The sequence below is a fragment of the Gorilla gorilla genome, chromosome 6 (assembly GCF_029281585.2).
Source record: "Gorilla gorilla gorilla isolate KB3781 chromosome 6, NHGRI_mGorGor1-v2.1_pri, whole genome shotgun sequence".
In the NCBI taxonomy this organism is placed as follows: domain Eukaryota; kingdom Metazoa; phylum Chordata; class Mammalia; order Primates; family Hominidae; genus Gorilla; species Gorilla gorilla.
The window spans coordinates 74637693-74665065 of record NC_073230.2 but is presented as its reverse complement, the minus strand read 5'-3'; the positions used below and the strand labels follow the sequence as shown (position 1 = coordinate 74665065).

The window sequence follows — 27373 nt, the reverse complement described above, 5'->3', positions numbered from 1 at the left end:
TTTTCTAAAGTACTGCATTTTATTACATAAAAGCACAATCAACAAAATGATACATTAATTTTAATTTAAAATGTTTTTTTCTCACTATACTGCAAAAGAATGTTAGTCTGAACATGTACCTCAAGTAGCACTTAATATTCTAAGTTAATCACAAAGAGCGTCTCTACATTTTCCTCATGCATCTTATATTTTAATTTTCTTACTCTTCCACAGAAAGGGGCATAAATAATGCCCACCTATAAAAAAGAATCTCTTATATCTCTGATTCAGCAACAACAGATCACTTGCTTTCACATGTCAATACAATAGGAATGAAGAAAAACATGAATCTGAGAGTTAAATTACATCAATTGCTTTTCAAAAAATCTGTAATTTTTTTCAAGAAAAAAGTATACTTTGAATGTAATTATAAATCTCCAAAAAATCTTCTACTTCTTTTAAAGTTATATATAAATAACTTACCTAACAATTTTAGTTTTGGATCTCCTATACTCAACACTCTAATTTAGTGTAATGTCTGAAGTGTCAGTGCCTTATGCCTTATGATTTCTACTGTGAATTCTGATATTTACATAGACTTAATTTGGGATTAAATATTTTTCATATTTACTGCATCTGCAAAAATATATTTTAGTATGAACTCTCTGATGTTTTCCAAGCTGTAGTTTTTGAAAAAATGTTTTTCCATATTTATTACATTTGCAGGGTTTTTCTCCAATATAAATTCCCTGATGTCGAACAAAGCTTGAGCAACTAATGCTTTAGGGTTTTCCTGTGGTACAAAATGTGTACAATAAGATCTATCATAAAACTAAAGGTACTACAACCCTCTTTCTATTTGTAATGTTCATCTTAAGAATACTCTTCCTCGTATTAAAGGCTTATATTTTCTGAAAGATTTGACAGTAATTGCACTTATTAAGTATGAACGGATGTTTTTACATGTGAGCAGATATAAATGGCTTTTCCATATTCTTTATACAATTTTTCTCAAGTATAAATGCTTTCCTGTGCAATAAGGTGTGAGGATTGGTTAAAAGTTTGCCACATTCTTCATACTTGGAGGATTTTTCTCCAATATAAATTATCTTACCTACAATCAAGCGTGACAACCATTTAAAGGCCTTGCCACATTCCTCACATTTCTAGGGCACCGATATGGTTTATGTTTAGAAAAGTTTGCGGTGTAGTGAAAATCACTGTCACATCTTTCAGGTTTGTAGTTTCTCTTTAGTATAATTTGAGGATTTGTTAAAGGCTCTGCCACATTCATGTTTGCAGGGTTTCTCTCCGGTATAAATTATCTGGTGTGTAATAAGGGTTGAGAACTTGTTAAAGGCTTTGTCACATTCTTCATATTTGTAGGGTTTCTCTCCAGTATAAATTATCTTATGTGCAGTAAGGTCTGAGGACTGGTTAAAAGCATTGCCACATTTTTCACATTTGTAGGATTTCCCTTCAGTGTGAATTATCTTATGTTTAGTAAAAATTGAGGACTGGTTAAAGGCTTTGCCACATTCTTCACATTTGTAGGGTTTTTCTCTAGTATGAATTATTTTATGTTTAGTAAGGGTTGAGAATACACTAAAGGCTTTGCCACATTCTTCACATTTGTACGGTTTATCTTCCATATGATTTCTCTTATGTTTAGTAAAAGCTGAGGACCAGCTAAAGGCCTTGCCACATTTTTCACATTTGTAGGGTTTCTCTCCAGTATGAATTATCTTATGTTCAGTAAGGGTTGAGGACTGTTTAAAAGCTTTGCCACATTCTTCACATTTGTAGGGTTTTTCTCCCGTATGAATTCTTTTATGTTTAGTAAGGGTTGAGGACTGGTTAAAGGCTTTGCCACATTCATCACATTTGTAGGGTTTCTCTCCAGTATGAATTATCTTATGTTTAGTAAGGTTTGAGAACTGGTTAAAGGCTTTGCCACATTCTTCACATTTGTATGGTTTTTCCCCAGTATGAATTATCTTATGTTTTTTAAGAATTGAGAATACTCTAAAGGCTTTGCCACATTCTTCACATTTGTAGGGTTTATCTTCCATATGAATTCTCTTATGTTTATTAAGAATCGAGAACTGGTTAAAGGCCTTGCCACATTCTTCACATTTGTAGGGTTTCTCTTCTGTATGAATTCTTTTATGTTTAGTAAGGGTTGAGGACCGGTTAAAAGCTTTGCCACATTCTTCACATTTGTAGGGTTTCTCTCCAGTATGAATTATTTTATGTTTAGTAAGATTTGAGGACCGGTTAAAAGCTTTGCCACATTCTTCACATTTGTAGGGTTTTTCTCCAGTATGAATTATCTTATGTTTAGTAAGGGTTGAGGACCAGTTAAAGGCTTTACCACATTCTTCACATTTGTAAGAATACTCTCTAGTATGAATTTTCTTATGTTGAGTTAATTGTGAAAGCATGCAAAATGATTTGCCACGGTTTTTACATTTGAAAGGTTTCTTTCCAGTATGTCTTATCTTATTTCTATTTACATTTGGAAATTTATGAAAGACTTTCACATATTTATCACACTGAAATATCTTGCTGTCAGTAGTTGTCAAACACTGGTTAAGTCCATTATAATAACCTCCTTTGTACACCTTACATGCATCCACACTTTTATGGTCTTTTCTTAGCTGTAAATTCTCATGTCCATATTTTCCATATGTTCTCAGTATCATTTTTTGGAAAGAATCTTTTATGCTGTGCTCTGGCCAAACATCTTGGGCAAAATGAGAACACATAACTGAAAAAAATAAAAATAACAAGTTACTTCACTTACTAGACTCAGATGAATATACTTTACAAATTTAACCTATAAAATTGTACAAACTACAACATAAGCAAGATGGCATAGCAAAATACAAGCCCTAATTCCTTATAGAAATATAAATGTAACAAAAATATACTGACCAAAATACATTTGTAGAAAAGCTATAAATGAGTTAAATGTGTACAGTGCCCCAGGTGAGAACAATGCAAAGAGCTACATAGAAGGAAAAGAAAACTGTGTTACATTTACCCAACACAGCTCTTCCTGCTCCTCAATAACCTAGTGTCTTCAGCAACAAATTGCCAACTCCTGGTTTCTTTTTAAAAGACAAGAAAAATACTGGCACATACATCTTTATTTCTGGCCTCTAGGAGCCTTTCAAGACACTGGTTTCTGTCTCCCATGCCATAAAGTGCTGAAGGAAATGGTGGTATACTTTGGAATGACAGTTTGTCTGCTGAGACCAAAGGTAAACATTACAGCAGCAGAGAGAATGCAGCAGCACCACAGACAGCGAACACGTGTAGCAACTGATTACTGACTTAACAAAAAACACAAACGAACTCCTTTAACTAAAAAGTAAACACAAAATTTCAGACAAGGCACATCCTAAGAACATGTCTGAGAGACTCCCGGAATCTCTAGCCAAGACAGTTGGTTTAAGACTATGCCAGGACAAGGCTACATAATAAAGATTGTAATAGGCAGCTTTTTTTTAATGTCCAAATCTCAATCAAACATTACAATGTATACAAAATATTAGGGCAACATGGCCCTGTCAAAAAAATATAAAATTTTTAGAAAGCAACCATAAAAAATAAAGTTATAAAGAAATTGAAAATAAACTGAATAATATTCAATGAGTGAAACAGAAACACAGACGATTTCTGAAAATCAGATAAATGAGGATAACAAAAATATTCAAAATATCGACACCCCCTCAGAAATTGTGGAGGTAAAAAATACAAAAAGAAACTGAAAAATAAAACATGAAGAAGCTAGACAAACTAGGATACACAAAAAGATACTTATAACAAACACATATATAAGCACAATTTCAGAAGTTACAGACAAGAAGAGAGTCTTGGGAGCTGCAAGATAAAAGTAATGCATCATTTTATGTGCATACTCTTACGAGATAACCAGTGAACTGTCAACAAAAATTTTGCAGGCCATAAAGAAACTGTGTGATGTAGTCAAAGTCCAAAACAAAATTATAACACAGAATGTAAAACTTACTGGCCACCATCAATTAAATCAATATATTCATGGGAGAAATCTTAGAAGAATATAGAAAAAAAAAAGTAGTACAGAGGATACTTGAAGATAAAAAAGGCTGAGAACTTTCCAAATTTTGACGTAATAAGAGAAAAAATATTCCTAACCAATAACTTGGTTAGAAATTGTTTTACTTTAAAAACAAGAAAAAAATAGATTTTCCAAAATAAAAGGTAAGGGTGTTTATTATCCCTTGCACAGTCCTACAGGAAATGCTACATGGTGAGCAGGCACCATGGCTCATGCCTGTAATCCTACAGCTTTAGGAGGCCAAGGCAATCAATCACTTGAGACCAGGAGTTCAAGATCAGCCTGAGCAACATAGTGAGACACTGCATATACAAAAAGAGAAATGCTAAAATGACTCCATTATGTTGAAAAATAAAATAATGCTGGACAGCATCATAAAACCATATATAAATATAAAGCTCTCTATTAAATGTAAATATAGACACACACAGAATTCTTTACTATCATAATGATGGAGCATCAAACCCTTCAAGTTCTCCTATAGAATATGAGAAACAAAATATAAATCTGAATAAATCTGTTAATAGAAACACAATATAATTTGTAGTATTAGTAACAAACTAGAAAACGTTTTAACTTTAAGATGTTTTATATAATCTTCATTTTTCAAGATGATTACAAAGATAATATTTATAGAAACTATGCAAAACAAAAAATAAAGCAGGTCACTATGAGATTAAACAAAAATTCAAGGAGTAAAATAGGAAATGAGAAAAAACGTATCTAAAAAACACAAGAAACAATAACAATGAAACTGGTAATAGTAACATCATTTCTTTAAAAAATCATTTTAAATATAAACTAGTTAATAAAAAGAAATGTAATCCCAGGACTTTGGGAGGTCAAGGTGAGCTGATCACTTGATTGCAGGAGTTTGAGACCAGTCTCAGCAACATGGCAAAACCCTGTCTTTACAGAAAATACAAAAAACTAGCTGGGTATGATGGCACATGCCTGTAACCAGCTACTTGACAGGCTGAAATGAGAAGATCATCTGAGTTTGGGAGGTTGAGGCTGCAGCTCATTGCCATGATCACACCACTGCAAACCAGCCTGGTTGACAGAGTGAGACCCTATCTCAAAAAAAAATAAATAAGAAAGCATACAATATACTGCCTAAAAGAGATCCATTTTGGCACTAAGCCAAATATGCTGAAAGTAACAGAATGAAAAAGATCTATATCTATACAAATTGCAACCACAATTGGGTGAGGCAGTCATAATTATATCAGACATATATGCTTTAAGTCAAGTACCAGCATGAGATAAAGACTGATGTTATATAATTGTAAAACGGGTCAATTTACCAGGAATCTATAACTACCATAACTGTCTACTCTTTTAATAAACTAGCTCTCACTTGAATTGATGGAGTGTAAACTTTTTGATTACCAAGAGGATAGTGCCAAGCCATTCATAAGGAATTTCCCCCATGACCCAAGCACCTTCCTCCAGGTCCCACATCAAACATTGAGGATTACATCGCAGCATGAGGTTTGAAGAACATGAACATCCAAACAATATCATAGACCAACTAGGCTTAACAGACATGTACAAAACTTTCTAGTCAAAAGCAAGGGAATACACAATATTCTTATTTGCAGCTGGTGTATTCTGTTAGGACACATACCAAGTCTTATTAATATAAGAATACCAGCTGGGTGCAGGGGCTCATGCCTATAACCCAACACTCTGGGATTTCAAGGTGGGAGGATGACTTAAAGCCAGAAGTTTGAGGCCAGCCTGGGCAACACAGTGAGAATCTGTCCCTACAAATGATCAAAATATTAGCCAGGCATGGTAGTGCATGTCTGTAGTCCCAGCTGTTCAGGAGGCTGAGGAAAAGGATCACTTGAGCACAGGAGACTGAGGCTCTAGTGAGACAAAATTATGCCACTGCACTCCAGCCTGTCTCAGAAACAACAATAAATAAACTTAAGACCAAAATAATAAATGGTATGTTTTCTGACCAAAACTGAAAGAAACTAGGAATTAAAAGAAATGTGAAAATAAAACACATTCTTCAACATATTTTTGCTCAAGGGTCAAAAAACTTCATTTTGGGCTAGGCACAGTGGCTCATGCCTGTAATCCCAGCATTTTGGGAGGCCAAGGCGGGTGGATCACCTGAGGTCAGGAGTTTGAGACCAGTTTGGCCAACATGGTGAAACCCTGTCTCTACTAAAAATACAAAAAAATTAGCTGGGCGTGGAGGCAGGCACCTGTAATTGGGAGGCTGAGGCACGAGAATCGCTTGAACCTGGGAGGCAGAGGTTGCAGTGAGCCCAGATCGCACCAGCCATTGCATTCTGGCCTGGGCAACAAGAGCGAAACAACGTCTCAAAAAACAAACAAAAAAACTTCATTTTGTTAAGATGTCAATACAACCTACAGTGGTAAAGAAATTCAACATAATCTCTATAAAAATACTATAGCACAGTTTTTAACAGAAATATTGTCTAAATTTTTAAAATTTGATTAAAACCTATAACTATCCAAACACCCATGAAAAAGAACAAACAGCCATTATACTTCCTGATTTCACAACATATTAAAATCTACAATAACAAAAACAATGTGGTACTGACACAAAGACAGATAAAGAGATGAAAGAACAGAATAGAGAGCCTAGAAATGAACCCTTCTGTATATGATCAAATGATCTTCCAAAGTTGCCATGAGCACACAATAGAGGAAAGATAGTCTCTTCAAAAAATAATGGTGAAACTGGACACTAACACTTATAAAGTTTGATCCTTTCCTTGAACCATATACAAAAAATATTTTAAATAAAATACTTAGACATAAAAAAAACTAACAAATCTCTTAGGAAAAATATAGAGGAAAGACATTACGTTGGTCTTGGCACCACTTATGATATTAATGCATGAGCAACAAAGAAAAGAACAGAAAAACTGAATTACGCTATACTTCAAAATTTTTACACATCAAAGAAAACATTCAAGAGAGTGACAATGTCCCCCAGGAAATAAGTGAAAATGTTTGCAAATCACATGTGATAGGAGCTAATATTCAGAATATATAAACAACTCTTCAAACTGAACAATAAAGTTGAATAACTTGATGAGAAATGAAGATATGAAGAACAGAAATGAATAATTGAACTTTATCATATAAAGTTTATCATATAAAGTATCATATAAAGTTCAATAATATTGAATTTTAAATAATTGAATCTGTATCAAGAGATATATATACACGGGAAAAAGCATTTGAAAGGACAGACAAAATTACTAACTTATAGAGAAATGCATAAAAAGCACAATGAAAAACAAAATCACCTCATACCAGTTAGAATGGCCACTATACATTTTTTAAAAGGCACCAAATCTGTTGATGCAATGAAAATAAAACCCATGTTATTTTTTGGTGAAAAACAAGGATGTAGCCATCATTTTAAAATATTATATACATGTTTCTCAAATAATTAAAGATGGAATTATTATTAAATACTGTATCCCATTTATGAATCTATATCCAAACTATGCAACATAGGATCTTAAAAATATATTTGAACATCCATGTTTATTGTACCAGTATTCACAAAAGCCAAAAGGCTGAAGCAACCCAACTGTCTTCTTGATTTATAAACACATCAAAAAATATAACATACAAATACAGTGGAATATTTTTCAGCCTTAAAAAAGAAAATTGTCACATTTTAAGATAAACTTTGAGAATATTTTGTCACCTGACATAAGCCAGTAACAAAATGATGGATACTGTGTGATCCCACTTATATGAGATATCTTAAACAGTCACACTCATAAAAATAGTAAGTGGAAGGGTGTTTGTCAAGGGCTGGAGAGAGGGTAAAATGGGCAGTTATTGCTTAACGGGTACTGAGTTTTAGTTTTACAAGATGTAAAATTTCAAGAAGTCTTTTGCATAATGATGTGAATATAGTTAACATGCCTGAAATGTACAGCTTTTTGGAGACAGGGTCTCACTTGTCACCCAAGCTGCAGTGCAGTGGCACAATTAAGGCTCACTGCAGCCTCAAACTTCCAGGCTTAAGTAATCCTCTCCCCTCAATCTCCCAAGTAGCTGGGACCACAGGTGACAACCACCATGTCAGGCTATTTTTTTGAAAAGTTGTAGAGAGAGGGTCTCCACATGTTGTCCAAGCTGGCCTCAAACATTTGGGCTCTGGCCAGGCACGGTGGCTCACTCCTGTAATCCCAGCACTTTTGGGAGGCTGAGGCGGGTGGATCACCTGAGGTCGGGAGGTGGAGAACAGCCTGACCAACATGGAGAAACCCCGTCTCTACTAAAAATACAAAATTAGCCAGGCATGGTAGCACATGCCTGTAATCCCAGCTACTCGGGAGGCTGAGGCAGGAGAATCACTTGAACTCAGGAGGCGGAGGTTACGGTGAGCCGAGATGACACCATTGTACTCCAGCCTGGGCAACAAAAGCAAAACTCCATCTCAAAAAAAAAAAAAATGTGGGCTCAAGTGATGCTCCTGTCTTGGCCTCCCAAAATCTGAGGATTACAGATGTGAGCCACCACCATGCCTGGCAATGAAATGTAAACTTAAATAGATTTAAGATGGTAAATTTTAGGTTATGTGTTTTTACAACAATTATTTTTTAAAAGAAAAACTAAAAAAAAAAAAAAAAATAGAATTACAAATATTTCCAAAAATTACCTTCACATTACAAAAGTGTTTCTCTTAACCAAAGGAAATTATACAATATTTATCATTAAACACATGGTAGAAAGACTATTTCCATGACTACTCACTTAGACAAAACAACCATTGAAAATCAGCTAAGAAAGAATATACACAAGATATGCCATAACCAAAATTAAAGTCATATTTATAGATAAAAACACACACATATATAATCAGACTATGATGGACATATGGCTGACTTATTTCCCAGTTAAACCCAACATTCACTTAAAGTGTACAAACAGAAGTGCAAATTGCTAAAACTGTAAAAACAAGAAACAAAAACTGATAAGAAACCTACACTAAACAAAAAACACTAATATGGAACTGTAAAACATTAAAAGAAATGTTTACTCATAAAACCTGGTTTGCAATATTGATGTACCATTAAAAAGAATTTGTCTAGATAACTGCAATATTTGAGTGTAACTGTGTACTCATGGAAGGCAAGTATTTGAATCACTGGCATGCACTGTATGGCAGTAAAATTTCAGAGAAAATGCAGTATAATCATACATAGAGGATTCTAATAAAAAACTTAATAAGTAAGCATTTTTAAAAATTGAGATAATTTTTATGTTTTAAATATATGCTATTCTTACACTAGATGAAACTGCTGCAGTCCAACTACAGAAGCAAAGAATAGCCTTACGTTGCCAAATAAAGAAAAAATTTTTATTTTGCTGAATATGGTTAGTGCCTCTGATATATAAAACAAATATTTGGGGGATACATTATGTTATTACTTAGATATAGGCTAAAAAGTGGGTGAAAATACTATTCCTTTTTGCCTGCCGCAAACTTAAATTTATAAGTAACTATTTTAGTAATTATGGAGTAAATTATCTAATTTACTTCATGCATAACATGTAAATTCTAGCATATTGTCCCAAAGGTCTGATTCTAAAGTTACAGACAAATTTGAAATAGAAAATAGAAAGTAAAAATGTATAGGAAGAGTGACATCAGGAAGATAGGACAATAAAAGGTGCCTTATTTTGTTATCCTCCAACAGCAAGAAAATTTGTCAGCCATCCCTCATAAAAAGGCCTTTTGAGAGACCCAGGCATCATGGCTCACACCTGTAATGAAAGCTTTATCATAGATTGAGGTTGGAGAATTGCTTCAGGCCAGGATTTCAAGACCAGAATGGGTTATGAAGCAAGACCCCATCTCAAAAATAAGCGCCTTTAAGAGAGCTTTGAGATCCAGGGAGGGAGTTGTGAAATGCTAAACCCAAGATTGAGGAGTGTTGTTTTTAGAAGGCAGGCCCTCATTCAGGCGGCAAACTAAAGGACTCCTGTTCTTGGCTACAGACCAGAAAATGGCCCACCAAACTTGGTCCCACTGAGAATTCTGAACTTACTCTGCAACCATCCCAAACTTCTCCCAGCCACAGTCTGGAAAAGGTCCTGCCCTTCCAGCGGCCTGGAGGAAGACAACCATTTATAGCCATGCAGGCAGGCCGGCTTGCAGACCTTGGCCTTTACTGTGGTCTCTGAAGCAGTTTAATGACTCAGTTCCAACTCTCTGAGCCACAGTTTATGGCCAGTTGTATCTACACAGAAACCTACACAGTGGCCTGGGGAAATCCTCTCTGGTACTCAGTGAAAGCCATACTCATCCACATCCTGATACAAGGTCCATTATATGCAGACTCGACTACAGAAACCTGCCCTAGTGTCTGCCCTACAGAGCAAAGTCCTGGAGGATATTCAGTCTGTCTAAAAATAAAATGGAAATTACAAATACCCAAGCCCCTTGTAATAAGCCACTAAAGGTGGACCCTAGCGTAGACCCAGCAGCCTTGTGACCAAGCTACACCCCTCTCTACTACAAATCCAGAGGGTATCCCATCACCCTGGGAACCCAACAAAAGATCTTTACCTTCTAAAACCAGCTTATAAAAACTTGAAGAGCTGTTTGCTCCTTCAAATTTACAGACACCAATGCAAAACTATATTGTGCCAATGTCAATGCTTCTATTTTAACATAGCACTGGAATTATGTGGCAAAAGAATTCAAAAAATTTAAAAAGCCATTGAAATTGAAGACAGGTAAAAAGTTGCTGTTTGTAGATCACATAATCTTATATAGAGAAAATCATAAACATTTAAACATGTCTAAACTAATAATAACTCAGCACAATATGAAATTAACATACAAGTTATGGTTCCATACACTTAAAATAAGCTACATGATATAAAAGAGGAAAAAACAATCTTATTTGTAATACCATTAAAATAATACATTTCTCCATCCTGGCTAACATGGTGAAACCCCATCTCTACTAAAAATACAAAAAATTAGCCAGGGATGGTGGTTCGCACCTGTAGTCCCAGCTACTTGGCAGGCTGAGGCAGGAGAATGGTGTGAACTCGGGAGGCGGAGCTTGCATTGCGCCACTGGTCTCCAGCCTGGGCAACAGAGTGAGACTCTGTCTCAGAAAAATAATAGTAATATTAATAATACATTTCTGGGCTAGGCACAGTAGCTCACACCTGTAATCCCAGCACTTTGGGAGGCCGAGGCGGGCGGATCACGAGGTCAAGAGATCAAGACCATCCTGGCCAACGTGGAGAAACCCCATCTCTACTAAAAATACAAAAATTAGCTGGACGTGGTGGTGCATGCCTATAGTCCCAGCTACTCGGGAGGCTGAGGCAGGAGAATTGCTCGAACCCAGGAGGCAGAGGTTGCTGTGAGCCGAGCTCGCGCCACTGCACTCCAGCCTGGCGACAGAGCGAGACTCCGTCTCAAAAAAACAAAAAGAAAAGTAGTTTAACAGAGTTTCTCAAAATTATGCAGTTATTTGTGTGTCCTCAAAAGCAATGGAAAAGTAGTCAGATTGTGCAGTCTCTTACTCCCATGAAAAGGACTTTGGCTCTCACTGTAAACTTGAAGAAGATCACCTTAGAAAATTTAAAAGCATTAGACAGAAAATGCCCCTATGTGAGAGCAAAATAAAAGTTTCAGGCTTCCCAGAAACTATTTTTTTTGGAAACAGCTTCCCAAATTACATTTTAAAGACTGAGGCCAGGCGCAGTGGCTCACGCCTGTAATCCCAGCACTTTTGGAAGGCTGAGGAGGGCGGATCACCTGAAGTCGAGAGTTCGAGACTAGCCTGACCAACATGGAGACAACCCGTCTCTACTAAAAATACAAAATTAGCCAGGCATGGTGGTGGGTGCCTGTAATCCCAGCTATTCGGGAGGCTGAAGCAGGAGAATCGCTTGAACCTGGGAGGCAGAGGTTGCAGTAAGCCAAGATCACACCCTTGCACTCCAGCCTGGACAACAAGGTCAAAACTCTGACTAAGAAAAAATGACTGGCCTTCTCCTTGACTTTTGGACCTCTCATTTGTGTTGTCTGTTGTATTAACTGTCACCTACCTGGGGTTTTGTCTACCATCTCATGTCTCTTCAGATTCCAGGGCTCTTTTCCTTGCTCCAGCCAGGTGATCAGGTCTGGCTTAGAGACAGCAATACCTGTTTTATTAAAAATAAATAACATAAATCGTGCTCATATTCTCCAATTACCAACATAGTAATATGCTCAGTAAAGAGGATGCAATAGATTAATCTAGTAAATTAATCCCCAAATACTAATTTATGACAAATATCTAAATATTTTAAATTTGTAGATTTTTTTTTTTTTTAAAGACAGAGCCTCACTCTGTCACCCAGGCTGGAGTGCAATGGCACGATCTCAGCTCACTGCAATCTCTGCCTCCCGGGTTCAAGCGATTCTCCTGCCTCAGCCTCCTGAGTAGTTGGATTACAGGCGCCCACCAACACGCCTGGCTAATTTTTTTATTTTTAGTAGAGACAGGGTTTCACCATGTTGGCCAGGCTGCTCTCGAACTCCTGACCTCAGGTAATCCACCCACCTCAGCCTCCCAAAGTGCTGGGATTACAGGCATGAGCCACCACGCCCAGCCTACATTTGTAGATCTTTAATTTTATTTAATACTGCCCAGTACTACTAAATGAAAAATTGGTGGTAGCAACAATATTTTATGCCAATAAATTTCTGGAATTACCACTAATTTAGAGTGAAGGATATAGATCAGCTCAGGAATGTGGAGAGTTCAGGTCAAAATGAAACATCTTGAAGAAGTTCTTTTCTATACTGACAAATCTCTGTTTTCTTGAAAACTGGGATCTGAAACTCATTTATGCAAAGTATAAATTACCAAAAAACATTTTACAAAGAGGAGAAATGAAACTTTTAGAGCATTGTGTATTGTGTATTGAAGTTATCCTCACCAAGGAAGACCAGGTTTCTGTAGTTCTCTAACATCACATCTCTATATAAATTCCGCTGCGCAGTGTCCAGGCATTGCCATTCCTCTAGAGAGAATTCTATTTTCACATCCCTAAATGTCAGTGGTCCCTGAAAAACACACACACAAACAAACACACATATGTTTACTAAGTGGCCATGGGCAGAATTTTTTATTTGACTTAAGGTGAAATGAAAGAGTAAAGAGAACAAGTTCTGACTTACAGGAGTGACTGAAATGATCCAATAAAATAATTTTCAATACAGAAATATTTTCTAATGTATTCTCTAACTCTGAGAAAAGAGAATGACATAAGATCCATAACACCAGTGTATACACGATACTTTTCTGGATGATAAAGTATAAAATTAAGGGCATGAACACAAACGTACATTTTTGAGTGTATATGTTTCAGATGGAAAAGACATGGAGTTAAAAGTGACCTCTCAAATTTTAATGTGTATGATAAACTGAAGATCTTGTTATGCATATATTTTTTCAGAACATCTGGAATAAAGTCTGAGTCTCTTAATTTCTAAGAAGATCACCAATAATGCCAATGATTTTTGCCCAAGAAGATTATTTTGTCAAGCATCCAGTAAGTGGGAGGAGTGTGGGTTTTCCCAGTTTTTCTGACCCATAAACAAAGACGAGAGCCTTCATTTTCCAAAGACAGATATATGCAAAGAAAACCTAATAAAGAAGGGCAGCTGCCAGATTAACTGTAATGGTTTATGCACATCAGCTGCATAAAGATACTTAATAACTGGCTGGGCCCAGTGGCTTATACCTATAATCCCAGCAGTTTGGAAGGCTGCGGTGGGCAGATCACCTGAGGTCAGGAGTTCAGAGACCAGCCTGGCTAACATGGTGAAACCCCGTTTCTACTAAAAATACAAAAAATTAGCCGGGCATGGTGGCGCGCGCCTGTAATCCCAGCTACTCAGGAGGCTGAGGCAGGAGAATCGCTTGAACCCAGGAGGCGGAGGTTGCAGTGAGCCGAGATTGCGCCACTGCACTCTAGCCTGGGGAACAAGAGTGAAACTCCGTCTCAAAAAAAAAAAAGAAGAAAGAAAACAGATACTTAATAATCGAGAGAAAAATTACTAACTCTATAGTGAAAAAATCTGTCAGAGAGCTCTTTAACCAAGTGAATCATTAATATCAACTGAACTAGGACAAATTTTTATAATGTGCTGATGAACAGAAGGACACAGCATCACTGCTGGGATATTACTTCCCCAAAAAGTAAATTATAGCCTGAATTTAACCATAAAGAAACATCCATTTTATGCAAAGTTTGAGATACAGATATCTCCCATGTTCTGTAATTTTTAATAGTAATTTTAAATAGTCTTTCTTTAGCACCCTAGACAACATATATCTCCTAATAATTTTCTTCAGAACTTTCTGGGTAGTAAATGCCATCCTGTTTCAAAAAGCATTTTCTTAATCCTGTTCTGCATAGAGCTAATGGAGAAGACAGATGAAACCTCAATATTACATGTTCTCCTTGACTAAGGACCCCAGCTTTTCCCCAATAGGAATCTTGAGTATATTCATCCTCCCATATTCAACAGTCACAAAGGGAACATTTTTAAGATCATAAATTCATGGTGAGAATTCTACATGGCATATAAGAAGCCATGATGTAGAGAAGGCTCCAGTACATAGGAAGAAATATTTGCCTGGGTGCAGTGGCTCATGCCTGTAATCCCAGCACTTTTGGGAGGCCAAGACAGGCGGATCACAAGGTCAGGAGTTCGAGACCAGCCTGGCCAACACGGTGAAACCCTGTCTCTACCAAAAATACAAAAATTAGCTGGGCATGGTGGCACGCGCCTGTAATCCCAGCTAGTTAGGAGGCTGAGGCAGGAGAATTGCTTGAACCTGGGAGGCAGAGGTTGCAGTGAGCCAAGATAAGATCATGCCGCTGCACTCCAGCCTGGGTGACAGAGTGAGACTCCTTCTCAAAAATAAATAAATAAAAATTTTTCAGATACTTGACTATAATGAAAAATTTTTTACAGTAGTTAAAACAAACTCATTAGGGAGGAAAAGCACAAGTAGAGAATGTTTATAAGTACTAAACACATGGCATTCCAGGAGGCACAGTGGACACAGCTCTTGATCTGAGACACTTTTAGCGGAAAAATAGCCATTTTTTCCTCTTTCTCTTCCTGCTCTGGGATTCTTTCTCAGATGATTCTCTGGAGAAATTACACCTGAATCTTAAGAATATGCCTTTAAAGGTGTCGGCACCACCTGTTTACCTGCTACCACCACACCCACACGCAGAAGGTCCAAGACCTGCAGAAAAAGTCCACCCATTTCTGTCCTCTATAACAGAAGAGATTCACGAAAAATAAGCTGCTTTATGGAGATAATGATATAAGTTTCTCCTTTTCCGTCCTCAGGTGCCCTCTGCTACCACAGACACCAACAATTTTTGCTAAAGTAATGGAAATATGGGGCACTCTGCCCTGTCCCTACCAAACCCAAAGAAAACAGGCCTTGTGACCACCCTTTAGTGCGAAGATAGAACTTAACACTCACGAATGTATCTTGAATCCCTCATACTTGATTCTGGCCTCACCTTAGAGTCACATGAGGCCCTTAAAGCAATATGGATGTTTCCAGAACAATAGAACAGAACCTGTGGGGAGGGCACAAATAGAGATTTCTGCAAACTGGCTATGTAATCTTAATTAGAAGCCTGGGCTGATAAACGCTTAGCTAATTATTATCTCTCAAGCACTGATAAGCTTATAAATCACTTGGTGATTTTGGCCCCACTCTATGTAATGTGATTCTGCAGGTTTGAAAATGGTCCATGAAAGGGTATTTTAAACAAGTCCTCTATAGATGCTGATGTTGCTCCCCCTGTGCTCATTATTAGCACTAGTTAGACAAAGCAGGCACATCACAGAATCCCTTACACTCAGCACTCTTGTCACAATACAAATACTTCTGGTACAAATAAAGACAACCAATCTTCATCCTAAAGTATATTCTTTGTTGGCTCTTTAAAGTTTACAGAGGAAACAGAGGCCAGCAATGTCCAAGTAAGTCTGCATTTGGAAAACAACATTTACACATGCACTAATGCAATGTTTATTAAACAGGTACTATGTCCTCAAGAGTATGTTACAGAGTACTGCTAGGAATAAAACATTACGTGATTTAATCCTCATAACACCCTGGGAGTTGGTTTTGTTTAATAATTGCCAGAATTTAGAAAAAGGGCCCAGCATTTTTATTTCGTCATTTTCTTTTTGAAAAATGTACAGAATAAAAGCTACATATAGACAGATGAGAGGAATAAAGAAAAGAGTTTAACGTAGTTTGGAGGAATTTTTATTGTGTTTATATTTACTTGTTTGTGGCTTGTGGAGCAACTACTGGGTCTTCAGGAATAGAATAAGGAATAAGTTGCTAAATGGCATGTTTCTGCATGCACTGATTTTAATACAAAATTAAGAAATTAAGGCCCTAAAATATTACTTTATTTTTCCCATTTATCTGCTTTTAGATTTCAAGAAATTCTGAGCAACAGCTCTAGAAAGGCAGCCGAATTCATCACCCAAAACACTTCTCTTTCAATCAGTTCTGTGAGGCTAGACTCCAAGGTGAAGCCAGACTTCAATAAGGCCTCCAAAAAGGGTGAATCTGAACAGAAATGGGGCAGGGAGAGGACACTATGTAGAATTCTGCTCTCTATGCCACTGGGGTATTTCCGTTCTGTTTTTCCTAAGCTTACCTAAGAGAAACTTAAATCCCACAGTTTGTGTAATTTTAATCTTTTTTAGCCACTGCCCTGTCAATTTTATAACATATACTAATAAGCAATTTAAACAAATCTCTTAGGGCTTTCTAGTGTAATTGTATTAGAAGATAAATATGTATTCTTAACAAGGTAAAAGAAACAGAAATAATAATAACAACTCTTCCGTCCATAAACATCCATTCAAATGATGACCTCAGAAGTCACAACAATATAAAGAAGTGGCCCAAATGAAGCCCCCATTTTTTGGTGTGACTCATTTCTCCTACACTGAGACAAAAGCAGAATGAACCACTCTTGTCAGCCTAACACAGTTTTACTCTGGACATCCTCAAATGTTTCAAAGATGCCTAGGTGATTGTGAGAGGGTTCTCAGTGATCCTGGGCTGATGGCCCAGTGGTAAGCCAGGCAGTAGAGACTTAGGCTGATTCTAAATAGAAAACAGAACTGCCCTGGTGGAGCTCCAGAACCTGGATCACCTGTCCTGATCAGGTAGTCTTTGGGTAACAGAAAGGACAAGAATACTCTACTCCAGTATCACATTTTTTACAGGTAGGTATAGTTGTAGTCATGGCTCTGGATACTTTGTGGCCTTGATCTCTCACTCCTAAGATGCTTTGTTTACATTTACAGATTCTGCCATCAGATTCTATTTACACCTGGCACCTCTTACGTAACAGTAACAGGTCACTGAACAAGATCTGAAAAGCTCAAATAGCCACACTCTCAAAGGAGGTAGCTTTAAGATGTCTATGTTGACATCTCACAATGCAGAGAATGCCTCCTCTTGGTTTTCTGTACATTTTCAATCCAAAGTCTGCTCCTGTCTTGTAAATCCCAGGCCAGACATGTGAAGATTCTAGATGGGGTCAACCTGGCTCTGCATTCTTGGGTGTTACAGCAAAAGTACAACCAAAGGAGAGATCCCCTCATAAAGGCTACTCTGGCACATTCTAAATAATATGTCCTTAATTTCCTCCTTAATAGGAAAAAGCTGAGGAACCACAAATGTAAGTAGACAGTTCACTTGGGCCAAGCTTGAAGATTGTAAACTGGGAGCAAAGATTCAAGTTGCCTGGAATCTAGCAGCAGTTACAAGTGGATTTTTAAAGGCAAAAAGAGATAGAGAGTGGGCTGATACAAAATTGTCAGGAATTCTTACTTATTTACTAAAAACAACCTTGATTACTGATTGACATACATTTCTAAGCTGTATAGGGTGTGGGTTATAGTGTTCAGTGTAGCATTATTAGTTTAATTTATAGCTACTCGTGGCAATATCAAGCAGTTTCAAGAGATAAATACATAGCTCAAAGGAGAGAGAAAGACACAATTGTGGTCTCGTTTTAATGTCTCTTTGAGCCTTATAACTAAAAGGATTTGCATTTCTCAGATAAAAGGTTTACTGCAAGATCCAGATTCAGAATGTGGAGCCACTAGTTTAGGTCCTGGATGGGTAGAATAGCAGTAAGTGTTACCTGCACATTTGTGGGCATTTTAAAAAGAGAAGGAAGGGGAAAGTGGAGATTCTCATGCCTATATGTCTACTCAATGCATACATGTTACTCTAACGGGCCCCACAGTCTCTGAATCAGTTTCAGGTCTAAAGATACAAGAGTCATTGAAAGAGGTAAAATGGCTAATTGCTGTTCTGTGAAGTATTTAGAAATTGGGTCTAGCCTCTCTAGATGTGATTATACAGGACTAGATACCAAATAGGCAGAGGCACGACTCTGCCTGCATATTCAGGGGACAGCATGCATTTTGCAGCACAATCATGAGTTGACTGGAAGCCTGAGACAAAAAGCTCCATCTAGATTAAAGCTTGGTTGGCACCTTATATGTTTATATCATGTGTGGTAAGTTTAAACAGTGTTTGGAAAATATAATTAAAAGGAAAGTTTTCTCCAGCCCCAGAGTAACTCCACAATGATAAAACAGAAAGAAAACTGTTTTATTACACAATTAAACCAGAATGTGACACGCATCACAATCTGCTTAAGAGACTGCAAAGACAGAAAGACGGTCACAATAATTAGTCCATAAGTAGAAGAATTTACAGTACCATGTTATACATAGTTCATCCTAAATTCACCTGGCAACTGGGGAGGCCATCCGTGTAAGCTAATTGGCTATATTCAATGACAAAATAAACTTTTCACATCTTCGTGACAGGAGGTAGTTTTGCAATTTGAAGCCAGGTGCCTGCTGAAGGTAGGCTCTCACTCTCCTATAGAAATTGTTGAATATAGTGCTCTCTTTTTGGCTATTTGCATTTTAAAGCAATAGCTCTCTACTCTGGGCACTACCACAGCAACATGATACCAGTACAAAAACAGGCTCAGAGACCAATGCAACAGAATAGAGAGCCCAGAAATAATGTGGCACACCTACAATCATCGTATTTTTGACAAAGCTGACAAGAGAAATGTAGGAGAGATTCCCTGTTTAATAAATGGTGTTGTAATAACTAGCTAGCACTACGTAAAAGATTAAAACTGGACTCCCTGCTTACACTATATCCAAAAATAAACACAAGATAAATTAAGGACTGAAATGTAAAACTTAAAATTATAAAATGCCCTGGAAGATAACCTAGGAAATACAATTCCAGACACAGAAACTGCCAACGATATTATGATGAAGATACCAAAAGCAATCGCCACAAAAGCAAAAATCGATAAATGGGACCAAATTAAACTAAAGAGCATCTTCACAGAAAACAAAAACAAAACCCACAAGAAACTATCAACGGAGTAAACAGACAACCTAGAGAATAAAGAAAAATATTTGCAAACTATGCTTCTGACAAAGGTCTAATATCCAGAATTCATAAGGAACTTAAGCAAGTTTACAAGAAAAAAAAACCTTATTAAAAAGTAGGCAAAGGACATAAACACACTTTTTAAGAGAAAGCAGGTGGGTGTGGTGCCTCACACCTGTAATCCTAGCACTCTGGGAGGCCGAGGCGGGTGGATCACAAGGTCAAGAGTTCGAGACCAGCCTGGCCAATATGGTGAAACCCCCGTCTCTACTAAAAAAAATACAAAAATTAGTCAGGCATGGTGGGGCGTGCCTGTAATCCCAGCTACTTGGGAGGCTGAGGGAGAATTGCTTGAACCCAGGAGGTGGAGGTTGCAGTGAGCCGAGATCGTGCCACTGCACTCCAGCCTGGATAACAGAGCGAGACTCCGTCTCCAAAAAGAAAAGAAAAGAAAAAAAAGAGAAAGCATACATGTGGCTAACAAGCATATTAAAAAAGTGCTCATCACTAATCATTAGAGAGATGCAAACAACAACAAAAAAAAACACCACAATGAGATACCATCTCACACCAGTAAGAATGGCAATTACCAAAAAAGTCAAAAAAATAATAGATGTGCTGGCAAAGTTGCAGGGTAAAGAGAATGCTTATACTCTGCTGGTGGGAGTGTAAATTAGTTCAACCATTGTGAAAAGCAGTGTGACAATTCCTCACAAAATTAAAAACAGAATTACCATTTGACCCACCTCCTAATTAGGTGTATACCCAAAGAATACAAATTATTCTATCATAAAGACCCATGCACATGCATCTTCATTGCAGCACTAGTGACAGTACCAAAGACATGGAATTAACCTAAATACCCTCAATGGTAGGCTAGATAAAGAAAATACATTGTAGTTGAGCATAGTGGTTCACGCCTGTAATCCCAGCACTTTGGCAGGGTGAGGCAGGTGGATTGCGTGAGCTCAGGAGTTGGCGACCAGCCTGGGAAACATGGCAAAACTCTGTCTGTACAAAAAATACAAAAAGAAAAATTAGCCAGGTGTGGTCGTGCACGCTGTAGTCCCAGCTACTTGGGGGGCTTAGGTAGGAGGATTGCTTGAGCCCAGGAGATTGAGATTGAGGCTGCAGTGAGCCAAGATCACACCACTGCACTCCAGCCTGGGCGACAGAGTGAGACCCTGTCTTCAGAAATAAATAAAATAAAGATTTAATAAAAACAAAATATGGTACATAAAAATAGTGGAATATTGTGTGGCCATAAAACAAGAACAAGATCATTTTCTTTGCAGCAACATGGATGGAGCTGGAGACCATTATCCTTAGAAAACTAATGCAGAAACAGAAAACCAAATGCATGCTATCATTTATAAGAGCTAAATAACAACAACACATGGAGACAATAAGAGGAAAAACAGACACTGAGGCCTAGTTGAGGGTAGAGGGTGGCAGGACAAAGAGGATCAGGAAAAAAATACCCATTTGGTTCTATGCTTAGTACCTCAGAGACAAAATAGTCTACACCAAACACCCACAACACAATTTTACCTATAGAACAATCCTGCATGTGTACTCCCGAACCAAAAACAAAACAGAAAAGATCCATGGGTGGGGGAGACTGCAATGTAGATGGAAAGACTGGCTGGTGCTACAGATAGTGGCGTGGGGCTGTCCTCTCATTTATTTGTGTCCATGCAGGCAGATGAGATTATGAACAGGTGGTGCAGAACCCTAGGTTGGTGGAGAAAGCAGGCTGATGCTGTAGATTCAGTGTGGAGGTGGGGATATGCCAGGAGACTTGTAGACAATTTTGTGAGCAAGAAACAGGTTCAAAAATGCTGTGGTGAAATTCCTGAGGGTGGTGCCTAGTCCTGGGAGGAGTGTGTGCACATCAATGTCTAGCGAGTATGTTTGTAAGTGGGTGGGAATCATGTGGTGGCAGCTGTGGGGAAAGGATGTCTGTTATCAGAGCTTCTTTCCTCTAAGTTTTCAGTCCTCTCTCACCATGGCAGGAGACCTGGAATCCTAGGACAACGGGCAGTGTGACAGCCTGTGTACAGGAGAGCAGAGCCTCCCATTCCCAGACACCCAGAGTTCCATTCCAGGCCAGGCCTCCGTGATATCTTTCTTCTGTCCCCAGATCTGTAGATTGGTGAACACCAAGCAATTCTCCAACACCAATTCATTTTCTAACATTTGAATTCTGACACTATCCAGAGTCTGCATGGACCCTGATTCAGGATTCAGTCCCACAACACTGTCTTCACTGCCGATGTCAGTCAAAAACCTCATTGGTCCATCTATTCTTCTTAGCTACTGCTTAAAAACTGGGGACTCCCATAACCTCCCTCCAGTTCAATAATTTGATAGAGCTGCTCACAGAACTCAGCAAAACACTGTGGTTATGTTGACCAGTTTATTATAAATGATACAACCCGGGAAAAGTCAAATGGAAAAAATGTATAGGACAAAAAAAAGATGCAGGGAAAAATGAAGCACATAGATAATCCTGGTAAATAGCTGTGATTAACAAAATTCTCCATCCTTTCTGTTCTCCAGGAACAGTTTATGGAAAGAATCACCCTTACCATTATGACTTAGATGGTGCTCTCTTTTCTTACCTATCACATAGTCAGATAAAGACTGCACATTTTATTTTTCTCATTAAAAAAATCAGCTGAATTTGGCTTCAGTGGTCAAAAGAAAAATACTTTTTTTTTTTTTTGAGACGGAGTCTTGCTCTGTCGCCCAGGCTGGAGTGCAGTGGCACGATCTCGGCTCACCGCAAGCTCTGCCTCCCGGGTTCACACCATTCTCCTGCCTCAGCCTCCCGAGTAGCTGGGACTACAGGCGCCCGCCACCACGCCCGGCTAATTTTTTGTATTTTTAGTAGAGATGGAGTTTCACCATGTTAGCCAGGATGGTCTCGATCTCCTGACCTTGTGATCCGCCCACCTCGGCCTCCCACAGTGCTGGGATTACAGGTGTGAGCCACCACGCCCGGCCAAAAATACTTCTTAATCAGACTTTACTTATCTCCTTCCCACCAACTCCTGCGCTTTGAGCTACCTTCAGTCTGAGCCAACATACAACCTCACTTTATGTCCCTTCTAAGAATATACTGACTTCAAGGTAAAACATTCTCTCATCTAAAATCTGATTTTTTTTTTTTTTTGAGGCAGAGTCTGCCTCTGTTGCCCAGGCTGGAGTGCAGTAACGCTCAGTTCACTGCAACCTCCATCTCCCAGGTTCAAGGGATTCTCCTGCCTCAGCATCCTGAGTAACTGGGATTACAGTTGCCCGCCACCACACCCAGCTGATTTTTGTACTTTTAGTAGATCCGCCCACCTCAGTCTCCCAAAGTGCTGGAATTACAGGCATGAGCCACCATGCCAGGCCTAAAGTTTGATTCCCTCCATTTGCAGTTCCCCGCCTACCTTCTTTCTAATCTTGTTTGCTCCTATGAAAGAAAGCCCTTGTCTGCCTAAACTTTGCAATCCTTAAAGATCTTGTAGTTGGTACTTCCTCCTGTTGCAATACTCCTTTGGAATTCAAATGTTTTTACATAATTCTAACTTTGTTTTATTTTAGAAAGTAACTGCCAGGCTGGGTGCAGTGGCTCACGCCTGTAATCCCAACACTTTGGGAGGCCGAGGTGGGTGGATCATGAGGTCAAGAGATGGACACCATCCTGACCAACACGGTGAAACCCCGTCTCTACTAAAAATACAAAAATTAGCTGGGTATGGTGGCACGCGCCTGTAGTCCCAGCTACTCAGGAGGCTGAGGCAGGAGAATCGCTTGAACTCGAGAGGCGGAGGTTGCAGTGAGTCTAGATAGTGCCAGTGCACTCCAGCCTGGCGACAAAGCAAGACTCCATCTCAAAAAAAATAAATAAATAAATAAAAAGTAACTGCCTCAAAACAAACTGCCTCTAGAAACTGCCTCAAAATAATGACAGCTTTATCTTCAGTGAGACCCTCCCAATCCCCTTCCATCTTAATGTTAACTCCATCTGCCTGTGGGTCCCCAGCTTTCCAGGGCTCTGTAGCTTCTCTCAGTATAAAGACTTCTTCTATGGCTGGGGTGAGCAGGCTGGGACATCTTCAGGGGAGGCTCCCCAAAAAGAACCTAACTGGGCCTTTAATAACCTCCTTTTGCAGGCTCAATAATAGCCATAGCTTGGAGTCATTGGGCTGAAGCTTTAATTTCCATGTTAGAGTCATTCTCTTGGTTTTTGAAACTAAGTGTTTGAAAAATCCAGCAAAATTACTCAAACACAGTATAAATACGAGGGAAGGAAATTTTAAGGTGCTTACATTTCACACCTCAATAAGAAAAGCAAAAGTATCTATTACCTTCAGACAACAGATTTATTATTTTATTATTTCCATTAAAAATCATGTAGTCATATGGGAACACTTTTAGTAGGTACCAAGTTTAATCTCGTAAAATTTAGCGTGAAACTCAGACATCAAGATAACATGGTATAGAACAGACATATTCACTGTAACAAATTTACTCTGCAAAGTGAATCTATGTAACTCACCAATTATCTACCATATTTTCTTGTGGAAATGTATTCATTTTCTACAGCCAAAATGGAAGAGAGATTATCCCTATTCTTTTCCTTGGTAGCATTCTAAAAGCTAAGCCTTAGAATTATGTTTGTAATTACCCAGCCATAAAAAACACAAGTGGGCTAGGCGCGGTGGCTCACGCCTGTAATCCCAACATTTTGGGAAGCCAAGGTGGGCAGATCACGAGGTCAGGGGTTCAAGACCAGCCTGACCAACAAGGTGAAATCCTGTCTCTACCAAAAATACAAAAATTACCCAGGCATGGTGGCACGCACCTGTAATGTCAGCTACTCAGGAGGCTAAGGCAGCAGAATCGCTTGAACCTGGGAGGCAGAGGTCACAGTGAGCTGAGATCACACCACTGCACTCCAGCCTGGGTGACAGAGCAAGAGTCTGTCTCAAAAAACAACAAAAACAAGTGAGAAAATTCCTAAACTCATTCTGAGAAAAACGAAAAAGGTAAAAGAATTTTTAGCAAATGGAATATGTGATTAGATATTAATTTTTTCCTGAAACTCACCTCTTTTATGCCCTTTGTAAATATGTCTTACCTTTCAAGCCCTAATAAAATGAAAGTCAAAATAAGTAAAAAAAAATATTTTCAAGGTGACAAACCCAGGAAGTAGCAGTGCTGATCAGAAAACAGATTTGTCAGCAGGCGTGGTGCCTCACGCCTGTAATCCTAGCACTTTGGGAGGCCAAGGCAGGTGGACTGCCTGAGCTCAGGAGTTTGAGACCAGCCTGGGCAACAGAGTGAAACCCAGTCTCTACTAAAATACAAAACACTAGTCGGGTGTGGTTGTGCGTGCCTGTAATTCCAGCTACTCGGGAGGCTGAGGCAGCAGAATCTCTTGAACCCAGAAGGCAGAGGTTGCAGTGAGCCGAGACCACGCCACTGCACTCCAGCCTGGGCAATAGAGGGAGACTCAATAACCACCCTCTCAGAAGACACTATACCCCAGGTGTATTTTACTTTGCAAGTTCTTGTACCATCTCACTGGGATCAGGTTGTTTTTGTTTGTTTGTTTGTTTGAGACGGAGTCTCGAGGCTGGAGTGCAGTGGCATGATCTTGGCTCACTGCAATCTCCCTCTCCTGGGTTCAAGCGATTCCCCTGCCTCAGCCTCCCGAGTAGCTGGGATTACAGGCATACACCACCATGCCTGGCTAATTTTTTGTATTTTAGTAGAAACCGGCTTTCACCATATTGGCCAGGATGGTCTCGATCTCCAGGTCAGGTTTTGTTGTATCTTTTGGAATACTTTTTTTTTTTCCACAAATCTTAGAGAATCCTGGGGACAGAAATAATTTTGGTGTTTTCCTCCCAATACCAGCATCTGATTGGCTGACCAGCAATGTTTCTCCAAGAAATGAAAGCTGGGTTGAGTGAAGACAATCTTAATATCTCAAGGGGTAAGCTTTTCAAAGGTAGAGTAGCCCAGGAGATGCTTCTCAGCCCCAGGGCATCCATCTGCTTCCTTGAGAAGCTACATTCCATACTTCAGGTTATTCTACGAGAGAAAATGACCCAGGAGCTGATATTTACTAGACAATCTAGCGACATTGCCATGGTAGGTATCTTGCCCCAGACAGTACTAAAACCCAGGACCAGAAAAAGAACTGAAGGGTGGCTGAGAACACATCATCCCATAAAGTTTCCAAAGGGAAAGCAACCATGACCCAAAAACATTCTGATAAGATCTCTGTGCCTAAGGAAGATAAAAAGAAAAGAGGCACAAAGATTTACAATACAATGTTAGGGGATTATTCTTTGCTTTCTTCTCATAGGAAATATTTACAAACAGGAAACAAATCTTTTAAAATGTGCCATCCAATGCTTTGCCAAAAATGATTAATTAAAATACGGCATCGAAAATGTACACTAAAGGAAACACACTTGCTAATGCGAATTAGGGAGGGTAAGTTGGCATTTGGGAATGTCAGAAGGAACTGGAAATTTAGTATTTTACTGCAAGCCAGAATTAAGCTGGAGGAATGAGGGATGGGGGGTAGACTTGAGACCCTGCTTGGGACACATGTGAAAACTGCAGGGGAAAATCAGTCCCCTGTGGATGTGAAAATAATTAAGTGGCAGGCAATTAGATTGAGGTGGCTCTAGTCCCTGGGTTCCTACTTTAAAAAAAATATAATTCAAATGCATTTTTGGCGGGGGGAGGGGAGGGTAAATAACACCGAGGGAACAAAATTCAGGCTTAACCAACTATAAACTGACAATCTCTGATTACATGACCAGGAAATTTCTACCTTAATCATACAAATTAAAAAACGATGTTGAACTGTACCTAACCAATTATTAAACTTGTTTTTTTTCATTATGCATCTTATAAAAGTGTTTCCTTCAAGCCCCTCCCACGGACCACAAACTACAAACCATAGCTGGGTGCTCTAAAATTCCTGAATCGCTCTTTGATTAAATTCTTCAATATTTTTACCTTGACTCCCATAAATTTTTAATAGGAAAAAAGAGGACCTGAGAACCACACGGACCAAAGCTCTTCCCATTCATAAACCCCGCACCCCGAGTCAGGATTCTTCTCTTGACTATTCTCCCGTTGTCCCTGCACACTCGGCGAGAGATGCGACGCTGCGGGTGCAGAGCTGCCCAGGGAGGGCTCCAGGCCAAAGCACTGTCACTGCGCAGGGAGGAGACAGGACGCCCTGGGTCCCGGCTGTCAGCCCAGCCGCCATCTTATGGCTGAAGGAGACTGAGGGCCGAGCTGCGCCAAGGAGAACTCGGGCCGCTGATCTCGGAGCCGACTGCGGGAAGGCCCGAGGCCCGCCACAGCCACTTCCAATCGGTTCCAGCCAGACCCTCCCCCTCTCTCGGGAATGTGGGACACAGCAGGCTCACCATTTCTAGGCTTCCAGGGGGTCCTGGCGTCTTAGCTGTGAACCTCCAAGTTCTTGCAGGTAACAGGGTCACAGCGGCGAGCCTTTATCAGCACAGGACGCAGAGCAGTGAAGACTAGACGTGGAGCGCCGGCTGCAGCGAGAGACAAAGGCCCCGCCAAATCCCGGAAGCTGTGCTGTCCGCTCCAGTTGCGTGCCTGATTGGATGGCTCCCAGCCCAGCGTTCCTGACTGGATAAAGTTTAAGGCCCCGCCCCTTCAGGCCCTGAGTGACGGGAGATGTGATCAGATGCTGGACTGA

The 27373-nt window shown here is 39.2% G+C and overlaps 1 protein-coding gene across 3 annotated transcripts; it reads right to left on the bottom strand.

Moving 5' to 3' along the window:
• ZNF92 (zinc finger protein 92) lies at positions 1-27346 on the bottom strand. 3 transcript variants are annotated; one of them, XM_019030798.4, is made up of 4 exons: positions 27075-27343; positions 13055-13181; positions 12179-12274; positions 1-2749 (listed from the first exon to the last, which is right to left on the bottom strand). In XM_019030798.4, the coding sequence occupies exons 1-4, from the start codon at positions 27075-27077 to the stop codon at positions 1212-1214; spliced, it is 1764 nt and encodes a 587-aa protein (XP_018886343.2). In that variant the 5' UTR covers positions 27078-27343; the 3' UTR covers positions 1-1211. The 3 variants fall into 3 exon arrangements, with proteins under 3 accessions (XP_018886343.2, XP_055202920.1, XP_055202921.1); XM_055346945.2 differs by lacking the exon at positions 12179-12274 and having other exon boundaries at positions 27075-27346; XM_055346946.2 differs by lacking the exons at positions 13055-13181; positions 27075-27343 and adding an exon at positions 11117-11223 and having other exon boundaries at positions 12179-12192.
• Between the last annotated feature and the right edge of the window lie 27 nt (positions 27347-27373).

Excerpts from the sequence above, each read along its gene's own strand:
- ZNF92 (XM_019030798.4), bottom strand. Across the intron at positions 12,275-13,054 it reads CAGAAACCTGGTCTTCCTTG|GTATTGCTGTCTCTAAGCCA; the intron begins GTGAGGATAACT and ends TTAATAAAACAG. Across the intron at positions 2,750-12,178 it reads GATGGTAGACAAAACCCCAG|TTATGTGTTCTCATTTTGCC; the intron begins GTAGGTGACAGT and ends TATTTTTTTCAG.